The 19,244-nt window shown below is 36.9% G+C and overlaps 4 protein-coding genes across 4 annotated transcripts; 2 read left to right on the forward strand and 2 right to left on the reverse strand.

Annotated features, from left to right (window-relative positions):
- Positions 1-25: 25 nt before the first annotated feature.
- Positions 26-1,278, reverse strand: cxcl8a (chemokine (C-X-C motif) ligand 8a). Its single transcript, XM_020930494.2, has 4 exons — positions 1,090-1,278; positions 872-995; positions 710-796; positions 26-611 (listed from the first exon to the last, which is right to left on the reverse strand). The coding sequence occupies exons 1-4, from the start codon at positions 1,148-1,150 to the stop codon at positions 599-601; spliced, it is 285 nt and encodes a 94-aa protein (XP_020786153.1). The 5' UTR covers positions 1,151-1,278; the 3' UTR covers positions 26-598.
- Positions 1,279-5,775: 4,497 nt separating this feature from the next.
- On the forward strand, positions 5,776-7,085 carry LOC110165321 (C-X-C motif chemokine 10-like). Its single transcript, XM_020930492.2, has 4 exons — positions 5,776-5,963; positions 6,173-6,305; positions 6,653-6,738; positions 6,957-7,085. Exons 1-4 carry the CDS (start codon positions 5,912-5,914, stop codon positions 6,986-6,988), a joined length of 303 nt encoding a protein of 100 aa, XP_020786151.1. The 5' UTR covers positions 5,776-5,911; the 3' UTR covers positions 6,989-7,085.
- A 3,072-nt stretch (positions 7,086-10,157) lies between these two features.
- On the forward strand, positions 10,158-15,803 carry fbxo10 (F-box protein 10). The gene is made up of 11 exons (XM_055158325.1): positions 10,158-10,406; positions 10,765-11,393; positions 11,475-12,293; positions 12,385-12,534; positions 12,668-12,804; positions 12,907-12,977; positions 13,060-13,212; positions 13,310-13,660; positions 13,738-14,048; positions 14,118-14,305; positions 14,380-15,803. Exons 2-11 carry the CDS (start codon positions 10,809-10,811, stop codon positions 14,558-14,560), a joined length of 2,946 nt encoding a protein of 981 aa, XP_055014300.1. The 5' UTR covers positions 10,158-10,406; positions 10,765-10,808; the 3' UTR covers positions 14,561-15,803.
- On the reverse strand, positions 15,751-19,166 carry polr1e (RNA polymerase I subunit E). The gene is made up of 12 exons (XM_020930606.2): positions 19,026-19,166; positions 18,213-18,316; positions 18,054-18,130; positions 17,889-17,974; positions 17,692-17,744; positions 17,463-17,607; positions 17,243-17,353; positions 17,072-17,168; positions 16,866-16,996; positions 16,717-16,798; positions 16,066-16,197; positions 15,751-15,987 (listed from the first exon to the last, which is right to left on the reverse strand). Exons 1-12 carry the CDS (start codon positions 19,087-19,089, stop codon positions 15,825-15,827), a joined length of 1,245 nt encoding a protein of 414 aa, XP_020786265.1. The 5' UTR covers positions 19,090-19,166; the 3' UTR covers positions 15,751-15,824.
- Between the last annotated feature and the right edge of the window lie 78 nt (positions 19,167-19,244).

Here is a 19,244-nt window from a genome sequence, read left to right on the forward strand (position 1 = left end):
TAGATGACAAACACAAAACAAAATGTCACTTTACACATTTTATTAAACAATCAGCAAGTATTTACACAACGCATTTTACTATAAATACATTCAAATAAATAGGCTATAATACCAGTTTCCTAAAAAATAAATAAATACATTTTAAAATTTCTATTTTTTTTTTTCCAGAACAGACAAGACCAGCTTGTTTGATACATTGGCTTTGTGACATTCTGGCCATAGCGGTTTGTCAAAGCCTGACCTCGCAGGGCCGGGCCTGGTTAGTACTTGGATGAGAGACCACTAGGTATATTAGGTACCGCAGTGGGTCACCGGTGGCAAAAACTGCTGTTGTGTCCTTTGGCAAGGCCCTTCATCCACACTACCCAGAAAGAATGTGGTGTGTGTTGGTGCTGGTGGTGGTCAGAGTAGTTGATGGCAGCCTCACTTCCGTCAGTCGGACCCAGGGCAGCTGTGGCTACAATACCACCAAAGAGTGTGGAGTGAATAAATAAATAAATAAATAATGTACTGTTAAGCGCCTTGGGTGTCTTTCCCTTCATCAAGTGACAGAAAGTCTCTTTTGTGCAATGAAAGAAGTAGATTAATTCACACAGGTTCAACGTGTTTGGCTGCAGAAAATAAGAGAAAGAACAATTACGTTAATAAAAAATAAGTAACAATTCTGTGTGAATTTGTGTATATTTTTAAACACATCTCAAGATCTTACCTTGTCAAAATCCTCTGAATGAGCTTCTTCACCCAGGGAGCCTCAGGGTCAAGGCACACCTCGTGGCCAGTCCTTTTTAGTGTAGCACTGCACAAGCAAACAAACATCAGACTTTTGTGCTTTCAAAAGTGTTTCATATAACAGTTTTATCTGTATTCTTACATGACTTCAGCCTCCTCGCAATGAGAGTTAGCAGGAAAGAGCTCAACTTTCTCTATATGACGGAGAATGGGTTTGCTCTCTGTTTGGATGCAGCGGCAGTGCAGCTCAACCCCCAGACTCATTCCTTCAAACAATCAAAAGGACATCAGGTTAGAAAGTGTAAAAAAATTCATTGTATTAATAATGCAAAATAATGTTTATTGTTTAGAAAGACTTACCTTCACTTGTTGTCAAGAAAACAAGGAGCACCATAAGGCAAGCAATCATTTGGGTCTTCATTTTTGTTTTTGTTTTGTTGGATAAAGATCTTTAGAAAATTTAACAACAAACTGCAGACTTCAGGTTATGGTCTTCTACTCTCTTTGTTGTCACTGCTGCTCTTGTGCAGTTGTTCTTGTGGAGAGTGAGAGCTCGAGTTGCACTTTTATAGTCAACGACAGAATGACTCATTCCAGTATTGCACAATTTGGGGCAGTTGTAACGTGACTGGGAATTTTCACGGTGTGTAGAGTGATAAGTAATGTTTTTTTTTTTAAAGGAGTTTTTCATTTGTGCTTCACAAATGTGACTAAAGCTTGATAACATTGCATCTATAACTTCAAAAAAGTAATTTCCTAAGTTAATAATGACTTTTATTTAAACAAAGTACCACTAAACTTATGTTGATATGGTAAAATTCCTTGTGAAATAAAAGTATTTTCCCAAGAGAAGGTAAGCTCAAAATGGTACAGCTATGAATGGGACAATTAATGATAATATTATTTATTGTGATGAAAGGGTAGACAATAAACGTTTGTGGGACATTTTATGTAATCGTGATAATCGCCAACAAAGATAATCCCATTTTATAGACTTATACTTAGTCAAACCTTATTGATCCACAAAGGAAATCATTAGGACACAGTCGCTCACATATTATACATTATAATAACAAAGAGCAAAAGTATAACTGGTAATAATAATTTCAAAATAAGAAGCAAAAAAAGTTTCTTATCCATCTCTCCTAGATCACTGTTGTTTTCACTTATAGCAAAGTACAAAGTACAATACAATAGTGATGAGTAGAATAGTTTGCAAATGTATTTAGTTACAGCATACTGAATTCCTGCATCAGAATGTATTTTATACTGTATTTCGTTATATGGGCCATTCAGAGTACTCTGTTCTGAATACTTGGAATACTTTTACAGTTTACAGTACATATCATTACAAACAGCTTGATTTTTGTTGCCCTGTTTGATACACATTCATTTATGTCCAATTAGGGATGAAAAAAAAAAAAATCACACATATACACACTGCAAGAGCTGTGTTTTCTGTGGAGTTAAAAGCCAAAATTGCATGATCAAGTACTGCTAAGTATTTAGACTTCAGATTTCCTTTAGCATTCCTTTGATTTTAGGAAAGTAACTGTATTCTGAGTACCACCAAAAGAAAGAGTAACTATAGCAGAATACAGTTGCTCAAAATAAGTATTCTGAATTTTCAGTACACGTACTCAGTTAACTGCCCAACACAAACAGTACTATGACCATTGCTTAAATATAGAATCTATTAAAATATTATAATTATAATAATTAATATCCATAACATTTAAAACTATTTACAGTGATATAATCTTTAATCTCAATTATTTTATTTAATTGTATTATTATTATTATCATACATAATCGTGAGAACAAATTTCAGTATTGCCTCATGCCTAAGTGCAGACAACTTTCTCTAACATTTTTTACTATTGTTTTACTTAGTAATAGACACTTATCATTATCATTCATCACTCTTACTTCATATCATGTATTTGGCTCAGGATCTGTGCTTTTACAGTTTCCACAGAATGCCATTGACTTTATGGTGCGTGCCTCTGACACTACTGTATCCTCAAGCTCAAACACGTCCCTAAAAGATTAATTTGCCCCTGGTATTTTAAAAAAATGAAGGAAGTAGAAAGTAACTTACTGAGCATGATTTGTCTTGTGGTTTTGGCTCATATCAACATATCTTTCATTATTCTGGACAATCCCAGAAGACTGTTGACAGTTAGACATATTTAACATATTTTGGTTGGTTGTTTTTTTAATGAAAGTAAAAGCAAACATATTAGACTATTACAGATTGGTAGAGGAGTGACCCAAGCAAAATGTGGTAAACTAAAGGACTGTGACATGTGACAATCTTGTGTTATGTTGTGGTTAGCGAGTAAAATCCCAATGGACACGTGTGAGCACTTTCCATAGGGTTCACGTGATACAAAACTCGTTTTTATTAAGTACATTTAAACTTAGATCACGTCCTACTTTTATAGTACTTTACTGCAATTGGCAAAGTTTCTGGGAAATACTGAGAACAGGAAACTACTGTAAATATTACAGTATGATATATGCCACCGTAAAAATGACATTACACATACTGCAAATATGAAAGTACAGATACTAGGTAATAGGTAGGCTATTACAGTAGTGGGTTTAGGGGGGAAATTGACCAGTCACAGGAGAGATTCAATTAACAGTGAATGGAAGACAGAAAATTAGAAAGTATATTTACATTTTGTTTTCCTATTTATAATACATTGTGTCACTAGAAACACAACAGTTATTAGTGAAACAAAGCTAAATGGAAGTTATTGTTCAACTACATCAAAATGTTCTCCAGATGTTCTCAGTAATCCCACTTAGTCCTGGTCCAGTATAGCCAGTGCTTCTGACAGGTTCTGTTATTAGAAGGAAATCAGTCATAATTCATTAACAAATAAAGCAAATAAGATCTAAAAGCCACTACTGCAAGTCAGTATTACAGTAGTAATTTGTGCAGTTGTCAGTCTTGGTAATGAAGTTAAACTATCACTAACTGTAGAAATGCAGATCATAGTTTAGTCATGTTGGTACTAATGTTATGTTGATTCATATTTTTGCATTGAGCATTCCTTTGAGATGGGCTGTTAGCAGACTGGTGAGTAGAGTATCTGTATTTTCATGTATATTTTTGTGTATTTCTGACTTGTTTTTTACATGAGAAATAGTGATTAATGATTAAATCTTGTGGTCTTGTTTTTTTTAGAGTAACTCCAAAAGGATCAAAGTCTCCTTAATTGTTGTATTTATTTATCAGGACACACTGAACATTTTGTTCAACAGTATACTTCAGTCTTTGTTATAAAAAATAAAAATTTAATAGTGTTTGGTAGTGTCATTGTATTTTCTATTAGCCAATACTGGTGAATTCTATACCAGTAAAGTCATGTCAGTAAAAAAAATAAAAATAAAAAATAAAAAAATTGCTGATTTACTGAGTCAGATTAAAAGGTTCATGAACAGATGATACTCTTTTTAAATCAGATAATCTAAAAGTAAAGTTTTGCCCCACTGGCAAACACAAGTCAGTGTATGAATGATGAATATGTTTGTATAAACTTTGGAACACTTTTGAAATAGATCAGGATTTAATTGTATTGTACTACTTGAGTTTGATCTTGTGTACTCAATAAACTAAAAAAAAAACAAAAAACATTCTGGTGTTTTTAACTTAAATAAAAAGTATATAAATTACAGCAAATTACTGTAAAATATACTGCAATATTGCTGTAATTTTACTGTGTCACTACTGCATCACTGCATTACAGTCACATCCTGTTACCAGTAAGTTGTAATGTATTATCATGTAATATCTACAGCAATCTTTTTACAGTGTAGTTCTTCACTTTACAACTTCACTGGGAAACAGTGTGCAATCATACATGTTTTTGATAAGAGCTATAATACCTTAATATAAGAGGATTAAATTATCCCCTAAAATATCCGTTAAAACGGGCTCAGGTTCCTCATGTGAAAAGGAAATATGATGAAATACATTTTATAGCATTTAGATATTTCAAAACTTCCCTGCGTGGTCATCAAAAACTTCCATGAAAAAAGTGGAAGTTATAATACAAGCAACACAAATGTGTCCACTTGTAACATTATTTAGGTGTCATTATACAGTGCTGTTCTCCATAAGTTTAGCTACTTGAACAAGTATCAAACTTCTGTTTGTCTAAGAGCAGTGTTCTCATGGATCTGGTTCAGACAGAACCTGTCCCTCACTCCATGTCATGCAGTACATGCTGAGGATCACTGTTCATTTTTCAGTGCAGTGTTTTCATTGAATTAGTTGAGCGATGGAATTTCCTTTGTTACACATATTTTCAATAGTTTCAATGGCTATTAAGATCTAGGATTTGATGACTAATTAATTACTAAATATAAATACTAATTCTGTGTTTGAAAAAACAGAACAAAATTCAAATAATGTAATATCATAATTTGGGATTATGTTGTGTGAATCTATCTATGCATCTATACTGATCCCAGAAACAGTCAATGTGGAATGTTGGAGATGGGAAAAACACAAATGATTCACAGATGACATATTATTGCTCCATCTCTCTATTGTGCTGCTGTAATAGTGATTACTGACGATGCAAGAGATATTGTGCTGGGTTAAGTAGGTTGACACCACAGTAATTTAAGCAAAGATGGGAAACAATTGGTTTCAATAGAATTTACGGCAAGTTATACAGGGGAAAGGGCCAAAAGAAGAGAATACAGGAAATGTCAGAGGGTTTGGAGGAGGGCTAGAGGATTAACAACTCTTTTTGTTTATAAACTGTGAGATAGAGTGTCTGCCTCAAGCTGAATGGCTTTCTAAGACTTAACATTCCATGCATGCAAAACATCATTTTCGACAGGCCTGGACTGGTAGTTTATCACTACCGTTCTTTGCATATGTATTTTTTGAGCTATTAAAACAGTATAACACTACAGGTACAATTTCAGATGTGTTTCAGATCAACCAATCTAGTTCATGAACGCACTTGATCTGCTTGTATAGGTTATGACACAGCTGGTAAAAGTTGTTTTGTTCTCAGAAAGTTAACACAGGAAGTGAAAATAAGGAATGAAGAAAAAAAACGTTTGTGACTGGGCATGTCTTGTAAGTCTGTGAAGTATAAAGAGAAGTTTATGTTTTTTATATTGCATTTCCAAGAGATCTGGTAGTGTAGGCATGTCTCCTGTATTTACAGTTGTGCTGGTGCTACTCCTGACAGCATCTCAAGGTGAGTGACATGCAATAATAATAATACATTTTATTTATATAGCGCTTTTCAGGACACTCAAAGATGCTTTACAGAGTACATATTAAAACAGTCAAAAGAGCAATAAACAAATAATACAGTAAAGATAAAACAGTGAATAACACTGAGAAATGTTAAACATTAAAAGCATCTTGTTTTTGTTGTAGTAAAACTTGATACTTACTTTTCAGTTATTGTGCAAGGAGACCAAGCTTTGAATCTACGATGTCGGTGTATTCAGAAGGAGTCAAAACGCATTGGCCGCTATTTGAGAAAGGTGGAGGTGCATCCAGCCAACTCTCACTGCAAAGAAACAGAGATTGTGTAAATACTATTTTCAGTTTCATTTAATCTGTTTAGTTTATTAAAGGTGCACTGTGTAACTTTATTAGTGAGGGTCTGCAACCTGTTTGTCTCCATGGAGATGTTAGTGCTTTGGGTTAAATTGTTGTTATTAAACTAATCTGTCTTGCATTTATTCAACTACAGGCGTTTTTATTGCTCAAAAACATCCATTCTTACTGTGAGCAGGGTTGCCTCTCCACAAATCTAATCTGTAATTTGTTTTGCAAGATTAATAAATAGATGGCCATAATTTTAGGCACATCTCCAAGGAAACAAGCAGATAAGTTACACAGTGCACCTTTAAGTCATGCTCATTTGTGTTACAGTGCCACTCTTAAAAAAAATGGACAGAAAATTTGCCTTGACCCCAGTGCCAAATGGGTCAAAAGAATCTTGAGTAGAAACCAGAAAAGTAAGTCCAGCTTTAATGTTTTTATCATACACCGTGGTGGTGGTGGTTATAACCATATTACTTCTACTGAAAAAAAAAAAGCACCAGCCTTACGGGAATTTAGTTAAACATTAAACTGAAATTGTGATAAGAGGGCTGAGTCTATGTTCATGACTGAAATACCCACTGAAAAAAGGTCATGTTTCCTGAAGATCTGTTTTCTGTTCTTTGTTTTGCAGGTAAATCCTTTAAATCCCTAAACAAGGGGTAGTGTGAAATCCATATACTACAGATATCACAGGCTTATCTACATTTGTAATGTAAATTGTAAATACTAAATAATAATAAAGTGCCTATATATCATTGTATTAATCTATGATTCCTACTTTTTATTGTTCTAACTAGTGCTGTCATGCGATTAAAAAAATTGAGGTTAATTAATTATGATCTGTAATTAATTAATCTAATTAATCTCATTTTAATCTCACCTAAAAATTGCTGAGAAAAGCCTTCAATTTGATTTCATTTAAATTCATTATTACATTATTGTGGCAGATCAAAAGACTGATATAGATTTAAAAAAGTGACTTTATAAAGTCATTTATTGTTTAACAAATCTCTCCAATTTGGCTGTTGAGCCCAAGTCTCCATGAATAAGAAACGGTTTGCTGTAAAGTAGCAAAGACGAGGAAAGCTGAACATAATAACTTTTGTCTACTTAAAGACAATAAAAAGATCTTTCCTTAACCATATTAAAAATATTATTGATAGAGAAATGCTTTATATATAAGATCACTGGTTTTAGTCCTGGTTTAGACCTGCTTTAGTCCTACTTTAGTCCTAGTTTAGTCCTGGAATGGATTAATCCTGGTTTTAGTCCTGGTGTTAGTTCTGGTTTAGACCTGGTTTTAGTTCTGGTTTAGTCCTGGTTTAGACCTGGTTTTCGTTCTGGTTTTAGTTCTGGTTTAGTCCTGGTTTAGTCCTGGTTTAGACCTGGTTTTAGTTCTGGTTTTAGTTCTGGTTTAGTCCTGGTTTAGTCCTGGTTTAGTCCTGCTTTAGACCTGCTTTAGTCCTGGAATGGATTAATCCTGGTTTTAGTCCTGGTGTTAGTTCTGGTTTAGTCCTGGTTTAGACCTGGTTTAGACCTGGTTTTAGTTCTGGTTTTAGTTCTGGTTTTAGTTCTGGTTTTAGTTCTGGTTTTAGTTCTGGTTTATACCTGGTTTTAGTTCTGGTTTTAGTTCTGGTTTTAGTTCTGGTTTAGTCCTGGTTTAGTCCTGGTTTAGACCTGGTCTTAGTTCTGGTTTTAGTTCTGGATTTAGTTCTGGTTTAGTTCTGGTTTAGTCCTGGTTTAGACCTGGTTTAGTCCTGGTTTTAGCCTTGGTGTTAGTTCTGGTTTAGAGGCGCACAGGAGGAAGCGCGGTTTACGCCGCGTACGCGAGAAAACACAGTCCACACGCGGCTCATGGGAGGACAGCGGTGTGCGCGGTGTCTACGGAAGGAAACGTGGTCCGCGCGTTCTCAGGTTAATGACGATGACGTTTGTGTGTGTTTGTGTGCGTGTGTGTGTGTGTGTGTGTGTGTGTGTGTGTGTGTGTCCCCTCATGTGGCAGGTCACTATAGGACAGTAGTGCAGACATCATGAGCCTATGCAGGTTGTTTTCAGGCGATATTATATTTGTTATTTTCTTTTATATTTCACGTCGGGAGAATAATTTCCAAGACACGAATGTGTTTTTACCTGTGCACTGCTGCCTCTGTTCTACTGGCTCTTCGACCTGACGCCGCCAACGTTAACATGATGTTTATATCGCTCTTAAGCGCGCGTTTTGTGTGGGTTTCCGGCAATGAGTGGAATTACCGAAATAAATAAAAAAATTTATAAATGTGTTTTTTTGTGTGTGTGTGTGTGTGTGTGTGTGTGTTGTTGTTGTTGTCCCAACAACACATAAAAACAGATTTTATAATAAAGCGACTCGCATACAGAAACAGTAAAGTTAGAGATTAAAAATGAGATTAACGCGATTAAAAAACATAACGTGCTAAATATGACTGTAATTAATTAATCGCAATTAACGCGATAATTTGACACCCCTAGTTCTAACAGTCCTTTGCAAATCAAAGACCTTTGGGTAGGGTGACCAGATGTCCCGTTTTACCCAGGACAGTCTCAGTTTTGAGCCCTATGTCCTTTGTCCCAGAGGATTTTCAAAATCAGTCATTTGTCCCAGTTTTATACAAGATATGTCCCAGGTGTCCCTATTTTTGACCAATTTGATGCTTTCCAAGAGTAAAGAGTAGGGATGTGAAAAAATATTGAAATACTGATATATATCGTATTGTTTAATGTGATGATACAGTATTAATATCGTGTACTGCTGTATCAATATATCACCAAGAGTATTTTTTGGTATATTTTACTAAATTATTTTACAGCGCTACAGCTTTGTTGCTTGTTTAGAGGAAGGAAACTTGTTTATGCGACATATTTGACATTTTCACTGTTTTTGTGAGTAAAATGGGTGTGTTTAATATGAACTTAATCATGGTTTAACCAAGACTTTTAGTATCACAACCAAGATTTAGCCATTATTTTTTAATGAACTGTATCAAATTGATTTGAAATATATCGTATTGAATCAAAAGTGCACTGTTTGAGATCTGTATCGTATCGTGGCCTATATATTGAGGTATGTATTGTATCGGCAACTTCTTAAAAATACCCAGCCCTAGTAAAGAGAGGCCTACATTGTTTAAGCTTTTTTGTTTTAGGTTTTTGTTTAGGGAAAATTACAGAAAAAACACAGAGAAAATATACTGACTCACATGTTATCGTGAATATATCAAGAATGAGCCAAGTGCATAACAATTTCCTTTAGTTACAAAATCGTTTCACAATTTTGTTATTACCAACCATGACCAACCTGGAGTTGTTCCAGTTTTTAGGTGAGTGGCTTAAGCATCCAGGCGAGCAAATATTTGTTTAAATAGACTGATGCATCGTTTAGTGTCTATGAGTTTTGAAAACAGAAATTCCATTTATCATTATCACTTTCACATTATTTGTCGTGGCACTTACGCAACACTAACAGAGAACTTGCGGGAAAAAAACAAACAAAAAAAAAAAAAAACGTGCAGTGCATGGATCAGACCAGAGTTTGTGATACTGCCATCTGCTGACAGCTCCTTGTAAACCAATATAAAGTAATCTCTCTATCTCTCTTTTTTTTAACATGGCAGGCGAGGTAAGGTAAAAGCCTATTGTATGAAACTCATGCTATTCTGTCACATGCTGCATTTTGAGTCGGACTCTGTGCAAATAAAAAGTTAAATCTATCACAGAAAAGAAGAAAAGTGTCGGCACAGCACATCAACATAACTGGCCAACAATGAGGCTACTTTTTTATTTTATTTTTTTAAACATCCATTAAATATGTCCATAGAGTCTAAGGATAGGTCATGGATCTATTAAAATAACAATAACATAGGTCTCACTGTCATTGGTAGATCTGTATCCACGACTTTTACGTATCCTGTAGGAAGCGGAAGATGTCACGCTCTCATTTTTCCTTCTGTCGTAAACTAACGGAGGCTCACCATCATTTGGGAACATCTGCATCTTCGCCGATTGGAATAAACACAGATCGCCTGGGGAAGAAAGTCGCAATGACAGACATGAAAAATACTGCACGGTGGGGAATTTAGACATATGTGGATACAACTAGACTAGCTGTGACTCGTACAGGCTGAGATGTCTTAGTGTGCAATTGTTAACGCTGAAGCTAGCCATAAGGATGTCGCACATGTTTTGAGTTATTTTTTTGGATAGATTAATTGTCTTTGGGCCGTTAACATTGTAGTCCTCAAAACAGAATTGTTATATTGTTTTAGGGTTTGTTTTCTACCATGGGTTAGTGGGCTATGTGTTATTTAGATCGTGTTTAATATTACGGTAACATGTTGTATAGGTATATAAACGTATTTATGTTTTTTACACACTGTTATTACATAGTCTGCTCGCGCGAATGTGCGACTGTGCTGCGTCTCTAGGTGCACCTCCCATTATTGAGCTCCCAGCTGGTGTCGCTGCTGCCATGGAGGTGGGCAGCCTCCCTGTGGAGCTCTGGAGGCTTATTTTGGCCTATCTTCCACTCCCAGACCTGGGGCGCTGCTGCCAGGTGTGCCGAGCCTGGCGAGAGCTTGTGCTGTCCTTGGATAACACCCGCTGGAGACAACTGTGCCTGGACTGCTCAGAGTGCAGACATCCCAACTGGCCCAGTCAGCCTCATGTAGAGCCACCGTCCTGGAGAGAGGCTCTAAAACAGCACTCTTTGGCCACCCGTACATGGACTCAAAATGGACCAGAGCTCCAATCATCTGCCTGTTTGGTCTTTTTTCGTCGCCGGAAAGACCGCAGGATTTGGCATGTTGGACCAGGATGTGAATTTGAGACCTTACGTGGTGCTCTTGGTGTAGCTGGTCCATATGATCGTGTTGTTCTCCATCCAGGAGTGTACGAGGAGCAGGCTGAACTGGCTATAAAAGTGCCTGTGGAGTTGATAGGACTGGGAACTCTAGGTGAGGTGGCCCTCTTAGTTTGTATAGAGCAACAATGCCCTACTGCCCGGCTATGTAATTTGGTCTTCATGCCACCATGGTTTTCAACAGTGGTCTATAAGGTAAATAACTTGTTTATTGTCATTTGTATAAACATGATTCAGTATTTTACGTTCTTGAATCTTTTCCTTTCTATCTTCCAGACATCATGGGGACACGTTCAACTAGATAACTGTAATTTTGAAGGAGCTCAGTTACAAATTCGTGGACCTGGAACTTGCCAGGCTCGATTCTGCTCCTTCTCACAGAGCAGTTCTGCCCATTTAATTGGTGTTGCACTTAGTTTACTGGACAGCTGTGATTTCTCAGGCAGTGATATAGCCTCGGTAACAGTTGAAGGCCCCCCTACATCAGAAAGGAACTGGGCTTGCAAGTACTTGGCTGCCCTGACAAGGACATTTCCGACTTGTTTTGCATCAGAGAATAGTGGCAATCTTAAACCTAATTCCGTATCCTCTGTTGGGCCCCATCCCACAGGATGCAATAATAAGAACTCTATAAGCATAGAAGAATGGCAGAAGAAGGTTGTGTTAGAAGCTGTTTGCCACAGCACAGTCATTGAAGATGGATGGAGTGATGGTGAGCATAGTGAGGCAGAAGATGACAATCTAGACAGTGAAAAGGGAAATAAAAGCATATCTTTTACTTTGGATTACAAAATCCCATGTGACCATCACGGCCTATCCCATCTACTGAAGCCCCGGACTGATGGCTCCCTTCCACTGGCTTCTTGTCCTGATCCACCATCTGAAACACCAGAGCCTCTCACTTTTCAGCAAGAACTAGAGCGAGATCCAGAGGCTAACATGCTGGCAGCCTCCACTCTAGGATGCATCCTCAGACGGTGCCTCTTTAGAGATGGAAAAGGAGGAGTCCATGTGTCTAATTATGGACAAGCTCGGCTGGAAGGCAATGTTTTTCGTGGGCTAAATTATGCTGTTCGATGTATTCAAAATTCCACAGTAAGTTACATTTTAATAACCTAAAGAATGGGCTAAGTATTCACTTTGAAAGGTTTAATTGTCTCTGTCATTGTCATTGTCGTTATTATAGATTGTAATGCTGAGGAATGAAGTGTGCGAGTGCCGGGCCTCTGGTGTGTTTTTGCGCCTCTCAGCTCAGGGTCTTATTGCAGAAAATAACATCCACTCAAATGGGGAAGCAGGACTAGACATTAGAAAAGGGGCAAACCCTATCATTGTGGTGAGTGAAATTAAAAATGTTACATTCTGTAGTGATACCATAACATAGCAAGTATTGTTACAACATATGTTTTAGTATGTATAATATGTTTTAGTGTGTATAATTTCAATTATTTTTCTGTTTTCCAATCTAGTGTAACCGAATACATAGTGGTTTGCGTTCTGGTGTTGTGGTACTTGGAAATGGAAAGGGATCCATACGGAGCAACCTGATTTATAACAACAAAGAGGCTGGTGTATACATACTCTTTAGTGGGAACCCTGTGGTTAGGTTGGTAGAAAAATAAATAAATATAAAAAGAGCACATTGTATTGTCTGTAACATGTCTAAAGCTTAAATTCACTCATGTATCAATATTACTTATTTTCCTAGTGGGAATCACATTTTTCAGGGCCAGGCAGCAGGGATTGCCATTAATGAGAATGGAAGAGGATTGATAACAGGTTTGCCCTTCCTCCTAAATATTTGTTTTCTTTCTGTAATTCTTCTTTAAGATTGTATTTTAAGTTTGTGTGCAATTTTCAGATAATGTGATCAGAGAGAACCAGTGGGGGGGTGTGGACATCCGAAGAGGAGGAGACCCGATTTTGAGGAATAACTATATTTGTCATGGTTATTCAGATGGCGTGGTGGTGGGAGAAAGAGGTCGTGGCCTTGTTGAGGGAAATCATGTTTACTGTATGTCAACTTCACTTTTGTTGCAAACTTTTATTGAAAGAAATTTTGATAATTTCTCAATGTTTCTGTCTAACCTTGCCCCTGTTTTGTTCTGTAGGTAATAAAGGGTGTGGTGTGTGGGTTATGTCATCCAGCCTCCCACAACTCTTAGGAAACTTCATCACCCATAATTGCATGTATGGGCTGGCAGTATTTTGTAGGAAGGATCCAGAGAACATTGAAGTGAGAGAGGGAAACTGGCCAGGACAAGATGGCATGGGAGATGGAGGAGCTAATGGGGAGAGAAGAGGAGTAGAGGCAGAAGGACGAGATGGTCAGGAGAACCTTAATGAGGAGGGGGAGCTGTTTGCATGGGAGAGTGATCTGGACAGCGAGGATGAGCGCCATTCTGCCCGGCGCTCCATCAGTGTGGCATTAGTGGAGGGTAACTGCATGAGCTACAATGGAGGTAAATTATTTATACCAGACAAGAGGCAAAAAAAACTCTCCTTCTCAACTCAGTGGCTTTTGTTTTTCTGTTTGTAGCTGTTGGACTTTATGTGAAGAGCAGTGAACCACTCAATGCATTTAGCAACCTTGTGAACTGTAACCGTGGAACCGGCATTGCTGTCCAGCAGAGCAGTCAGTTAACTCGACTTGTTGCGAACTGCGTTTTGGAAAATGGCCGAGGTGGTGTTGCAGTGGAGAAGGACAGTCGAGTGGAACTTCGAGGAAATGGCATTTATGAAAATGGAGGTCATGGACTTATTTTTTGTGGCAACGGACAGATAGTGGAGAATGACATGCTTGGAAATTGTGGATATGGGATTCAAGTGTCTGGAAATGCCGATATTAAGGTATCCTGTGTCATATTACGTCCATTGTAAGACTTTTAAAAAGATTTACACAAATTGTCTTTTCTTCAGGTTTTGCGCAATCGTGTTCAACCAGCACAGGGCTGTGGAATCGCTGTACTAGGCGCTGTAAGAGGTGTTGTTCACGACAACGTCATATTCCAGGGATATCCTGGAAACAAAAAAACTCTGCTGTATGTGGATCCAGGCAATGAGAGCTGTGTCTTACGCAACAACAGTATTATCAAGCATAATAATGAGTAAGCTTTTATGTTATAAGTCTTTGTTATGTATAGTATTGCAGTATTACTGAATTTAATTATTTATGTTACAGCAATACATTTGCTTCTGCTTGGATTCTGGAAAATCCTCCTCCTCGTCCACAAGCCAGCTCTCCTTCTGGCCTTTCCTCATCTCAGTATCCTTCACGACTTGGAATTTCAATGACAAACAGGATAAGTGCCACTGTAGAGAATGGATGCCACAGTGGTAGCATGTTTTGCACTATCCTCTGATTTCTGGAGAGCATTAATGAGTGATAATAATTTTGTTTTTTATCTATGTCAGACAAATAAGAGGTTATGTATTATTTGCATGTTTTAGCGTCCAGAACTGTCACATGACAACTTGAGTGACTGCTCTGGCTGATCACACCCGTTGTTGGAGAAGTGAGTTTTATGTGTGAGATAATAGAAAAGCTATGTTGATTCAAAGTGGAAGGCTCTTGTTTACTGATCTATACTGATCCAGAGTTTGTATTTGGATCCATGTTTGATTATTCGTAAATGTCCCAGTCCAATGAAATTATGAAAAAAAGACAATGGCATTTGGGTTCTTTGTTAGGACCGAATGAACATTTTCCTTCATGTTTTTTCTTCAGACTGAAAGTCTCACGGACTTTCTTCAGTCTGATAAACAGTACCTTAGGCTGACTAGCATGGAAAAAATAGCAGATAAACACTCATCAAACCAGTCATGTGACACTTCTGATAAAGTGACCTTCAAAACATAAAGGTAATACATCACCTCATTATTTGTATGATACAACACAACTATTTAACAAAGAAAAATATTTCTTATCCAATTATTGATCATGACAATACAATCTCCATTTTTGATAACTGCTGTACACTGGGCCGGTGGATAACTTTGTGATCCTCAACCCGATAAAACCAAGAATATTGCTAAATGTAGGATTGTATCTTTTTGTAATGATGTAATTGCCAACTATATTTAAAAACTACATTATAATCAGCTTTAACTTTTAAATGTTGAATGCAGTTTATCTTAAGTAGTTGTTTCATCTGTGCACTTTCATGTCCCCCTGCTAAGGAACTGCACAAATTGGTATAGCCACGCAGGAGTTGTGTTCAACTATGACACCATTAATCTGTGCCTTGTAATCAGTGACCAGGAATATTTATAGTGAGTCTGTTATGCAAAGAAAATGCCAAAATTTGGCTTGTACCATTCCAATGTCTCAATATTTATATTGTGTTAACTTTTATTTATTATAAACCATTACATTTTTCATAAATTAGCATCCCTTTTCGTAGAGCACAACAGCCTCCACAGACATGACTTGTGAGAGCCAGTTGAAAACTTTGTGTGCAATATGTGATGTCTTATGTGCCTAGATATACCTTTTATTCAAGGTAGATATTTTCTAATAAAAAGCTTGACAGATGACAACACTTTTTGTAACTTGAACATTTGCAACATTTTATTTGTTTCTATTAATAAACATTTGTGGTTTAACTTCTCGTTACATTCTTTGCTTCAGCGCATTTTCTTGCGTTTACGTTGCTCTGTGAACTTATCATATTTGACCAGAGGTAAAGCAAGTGTAGCATACTTGTACTCATCCAGCGGTGACACTTCTCCTTTGACCTTTGGCGATCTGCTTAGAGTTAGCCCCATTGATTTGGCCACCTCAATCATTCTGTCAGAAAAGAGCAGAGTTTAGAGTAAAGACATGGAGTGAATAATAAGCTTCAGTGTTATAATTTTTATCTCTTACTTGGCCTCTGTAATCCCCAGATCACGGTGCAGTAGCGTTATATTGGCAGTCATGAAGTTCATATGCAATAGCAGGGCCAAGCTGTGTGCTGCTAGTTTTGCTCGCATAGAAGAAGGAATCATGCTCTGAACACTACATAGAAGGAAGTTTTAGTTAACTCAGTATTTACATTTAGTTATTGACTTTCTACACAGCAGAGTTTAGTGTCAGAATACTATCTGTGAAAGTGCTACTCATTTGCTTATTTGTGCTGACTAAAAAAAATTATGCCAGTTTTTGCTACATGCAAAAATATTAACTATAAATGTTAATAAATATAAATTTGCAATCTGATAGTCACAGGAACACAACCTATGGGCTTCTTAACACCCTTATGCCTGGTGTGAATCATGAATCATTACCATTATAGCATTTGTTTCTCATGGGTCAGGTTTGAGTGGGAGCTGCAGATTGCTGAAAAAAGCAGCAAATTTGCAAAATGTGTAAATGGGTCATTTACAACTGATGTAAATTGGGTCAAAATAAAAATATGCAGCAGTTTGTCTAATAGTGCATTTGTATATATTGGGAAAATAATTCAGGTGTCAAGTGAGGTCACATGGTGCATGTCTCATTGACAGTTGACCACTGAATCCATTAATTCGAACTTACCTGCCATTTTTGTAAGTTTCCACTGTAAATGTCTTCATCAGTTTGTTCTGAATAATGCGCGGGCATCCTTCCTCTTGTCCAACTAACCGTAATACAGCAGCCTTAGATACAAATTGTTATTTAAACACAGAAAGATTAGTACAACTTACATTTTCGGTTGATGTGTCTTTGTCGAGCCAGTTTAACGAGCAAGGAAAGGTAGAAGGAGCAACAAAGAATTTTTTCTCTGGTTTCATCGTCATTTGGGAGGTTTTCCAAGTGTTTTAGAACACAAAGATGCCTTTAAAAAGAGAATGTAAAGAATTAACATTGCACAATTTTTACCTTCAAAATGTGTACTGCTCAAATGTCTGACCCTCCAGTATCCTTCATCTTTTGTAGTTCCTCTGGAGTGAGTGCTGCCATCTTAGCACCGACATCTTTCAAAGCAGATAACTCCACCGAGGTCAATACTGTCACCATTAAGAATAAACTTCAGCTATTTTTTTTTTTTTTTTTTGTCTAAATAATTCACTGGAAAGGATACAATTCTCAAATGCATAAACATTTTCTGGTTTATCTGCCTCTGCATTACAGGGGGGTAGGTGCAATGCAGCATCTCCTTGGAACTCAGTTTCTGCCACTTCTTGTTGGAGAACTGATGAAAAATAGACAAACAATAAAAACATAAGAATGTGAAGTAAATACTACTGAAAAAGTACATTATGAACATGCATTCATAAGATGCAGGTGGTTATGTTGCTTACTCTCAAGACCCTTCTGTTCAATTACAGTGTCCGCTGCTTTAGTCACTGCATGATGTAGAGCATCACTTCCAACTTGATTCAGTTTTCGAGAATTCAGAGCTCTCTTTTGTTTGTTTGTACCAAAAGCTTCAATCAGAGAGTCAACCTTAAGAACCAAAGACAGTGGGTTACTACATGTTAACTATGATTAATAATGTAATTATTTTGTAATGTAATCTTATCAGAGTACCTTATCTCTGTAGGTCATATTTGTGTGGTCAGATTTTGCAGCATCAGTTTCTCCTAGGTATAAAAAAGAACCAGTGAGTAAATATAAACATTACACAAAGCTGTACTAATTATTGTAAATAAGAATTTGTTCTTAATGTTTTGCCTGGAAAAATAAAGGTTAAATAAATAAATAACATTATAGGATATTGTCTATACCTGGAATAACTGGTTGCAAATTGAACAGCTGAGCATTGTGCACCTCCATTTGCATAGTCTGCTTGTTCAAAACTCCAACATAATATCTGAAACAAATGTTAACTCTATAATAACTGCAATATATACCTGACCACTTCACTTCCTCTTAATAGGTTTGAAACTTACTTGCAAATGTTATTACACTTCATGGAACCTGGTCCAAAGTTGTCACCCACATATGACAGTCTGTCTGATTCAGCAACCTAAAACAAGGACAGAAATGAAGATCTCAGTCAACAACAAATATGCAAAAAATTCCCACTTAATGGTATTTAAACCTCTCACCAATATGCGTCGACTTTTTTTCCTGGGGTTTCTTTCATCTGTGTTCTTGAACACAGAAAACTGAAGCCTTTCTGGATTTTTAACACATCCATTTGAAAATTGCACTAACAGATAAAAGAAGTCCATTAGATGTCTCGTAGAACAAACAGAAAGCATCACAAAGGACAATATTTAAGATTCAGATTTTAAGACCTCTTTCATTCCCTACACAAGATACACATGTTTAATTTATATACTGTACTGCTTTTACTAATAACAGTTGTAGTACAGATTTTTTCTTCATTACAAAACACATTAAGTCCAAGTTGTTTATGTTTTCACTTGGTGTTGGTGTTTCGGTTCAGAAGGACCATCACATATTAATGATTTGTGTAACCAGTTTCAAAGCTGAAATCCAGTTTGTTTAAACCAAAAAAGTCTCTATGAACCGAATCCTCTCTACCTCAACCCCAATACCTATAGACAATCATTAATCAGTGCTAGTGCAGCCACTCCTTCTTTTTCTGAGCTTCCACATGAGGCAGGGCATGTCCACATAATAAGAATGAGAAAAACTGTTTTTGTCTGTATGTGTAGTCTATATACCCATGTTGCGATTGTAGTGTCACTGTTAAAACAGTAATAGTAATAGTAATAGTAATAGCAATTTAACTTCCTAACTTGATTTCCCAACTTAATTTCCCATGCAAACAGGGGCTGCTTGGGTCGAAATAAGTGATAACTAGAGTACAACCAAATTAAACTAACAACATCGTTTTATATTAAATCCTGCTGTAAAGTAGGGAAGAGAATTGATGATAATCTGATAATTACCAATTATAGCTTTATCAGATTCGCCTTCTTCTTCACAGCACACCATCGCACAGGAGGCCGCCATTGTTGTTTGGCATGCGTGGTTTACTCTTTTAGAAAACTTCTGCAAAAGGAGCACAGTACCGCCCCCTACGGACAGGACGGACTAGTGGAGATTGGGAGAATGTAGGGTGACCAGAGTTTCAAAATAAAAAACTGGGACATCCCTGGTTTGGGTTG

This window comes from Boleophthalmus pectinirostris, unplaced genomic scaffold (assembly GCF_026225935.1).
Source record: "Boleophthalmus pectinirostris isolate CB_2022bp ecotype Guang Dong unplaced genomic scaffold, ASM2622593v1 HiC_scaffold_22, whole genome shotgun sequence".
Classification (NCBI taxonomy): domain Eukaryota; kingdom Metazoa; phylum Chordata; class Actinopteri; order Gobiiformes; family Gobiidae; genus Boleophthalmus; species Boleophthalmus pectinirostris.

Coding starts and splice junctions, on each gene's coding strand:
- cxcl8a (XM_020930494.2), bottom strand. CDS start 1,150: ATGAAGACCCAAATGATTGCTTGCCTTATGGTGCTCCTTGTTTTCTTG. Junction 996..1,089: donor TTTCTTGACAACAAGTGAAG/GTAAGTCTTTCT, acceptor GATTGTTTGAAG/GAATGAGTCTGGGGGTTGAG. Junction 797..871: donor TGCGAGGAGGCTGAAGTCAT/GTAAGAATACAG, acceptor TTGCTTGTGCAG/TGCTACACTAAAAAGGACTG.
- LOC110165321 (XM_020930492.2), top strand. CDS start 5,912: ATGTCTCCTGTATTTACAGTTGTGCTGGTGCTACTCCTGACAGCATCT. Junction 5,964..6,172: donor ACTCCTGACAGCATCTCAAG/GTGAGTGACATG, acceptor CTTACTTTTCAG/TTATTGTGCAAGGAGACCAA. Junction 6,306..6,652: donor TGCAAAGAAACAGAGATTGT/GTAAATACTATT, acceptor TTTGTGTTACAG/TGCCACTCTTAAAAAAAATG.
- fbxo10 (XM_055158325.1), top strand. CDS start 10,809: ATGGAGGTGGGCAGCCTCCCTGTGGAGCTCTGGAGGCTTATTTTGGCC. Junction 11,394..11,474: donor TTTCAACAGTGGTCTATAAG/GTAAATAACTTG, acceptor TCTATCTTCCAG/ACATCATGGGGACACGTTCA. Junction 14,049..14,117: donor CTGGAAATGCCGATATTAAG/GTATCCTGTGTC, acceptor TCTTTTCTTCAG/GTTTTGCGCAATCGTGTTCA.
- polr1e (XM_020930606.2), bottom strand. CDS start 19,089: ATGGCGGCCTCCTGTGCGATGGTGTGCTGTGAAGAAGAAGGCGAATCT. Junction 18,317..19,025: donor ATCTGATAAAGCTATAATTG/GTAATTATCAGA, acceptor TTTATCTGTTAG/TGCAATTTTCAAATGGATGT. Junction 18,131..18,212: donor AAAAAAGTCGACGCATATTG/GTGAGAGGTTTA, acceptor TCCTTGTTTTAG/GTTGCTGAATCAGACAGACT.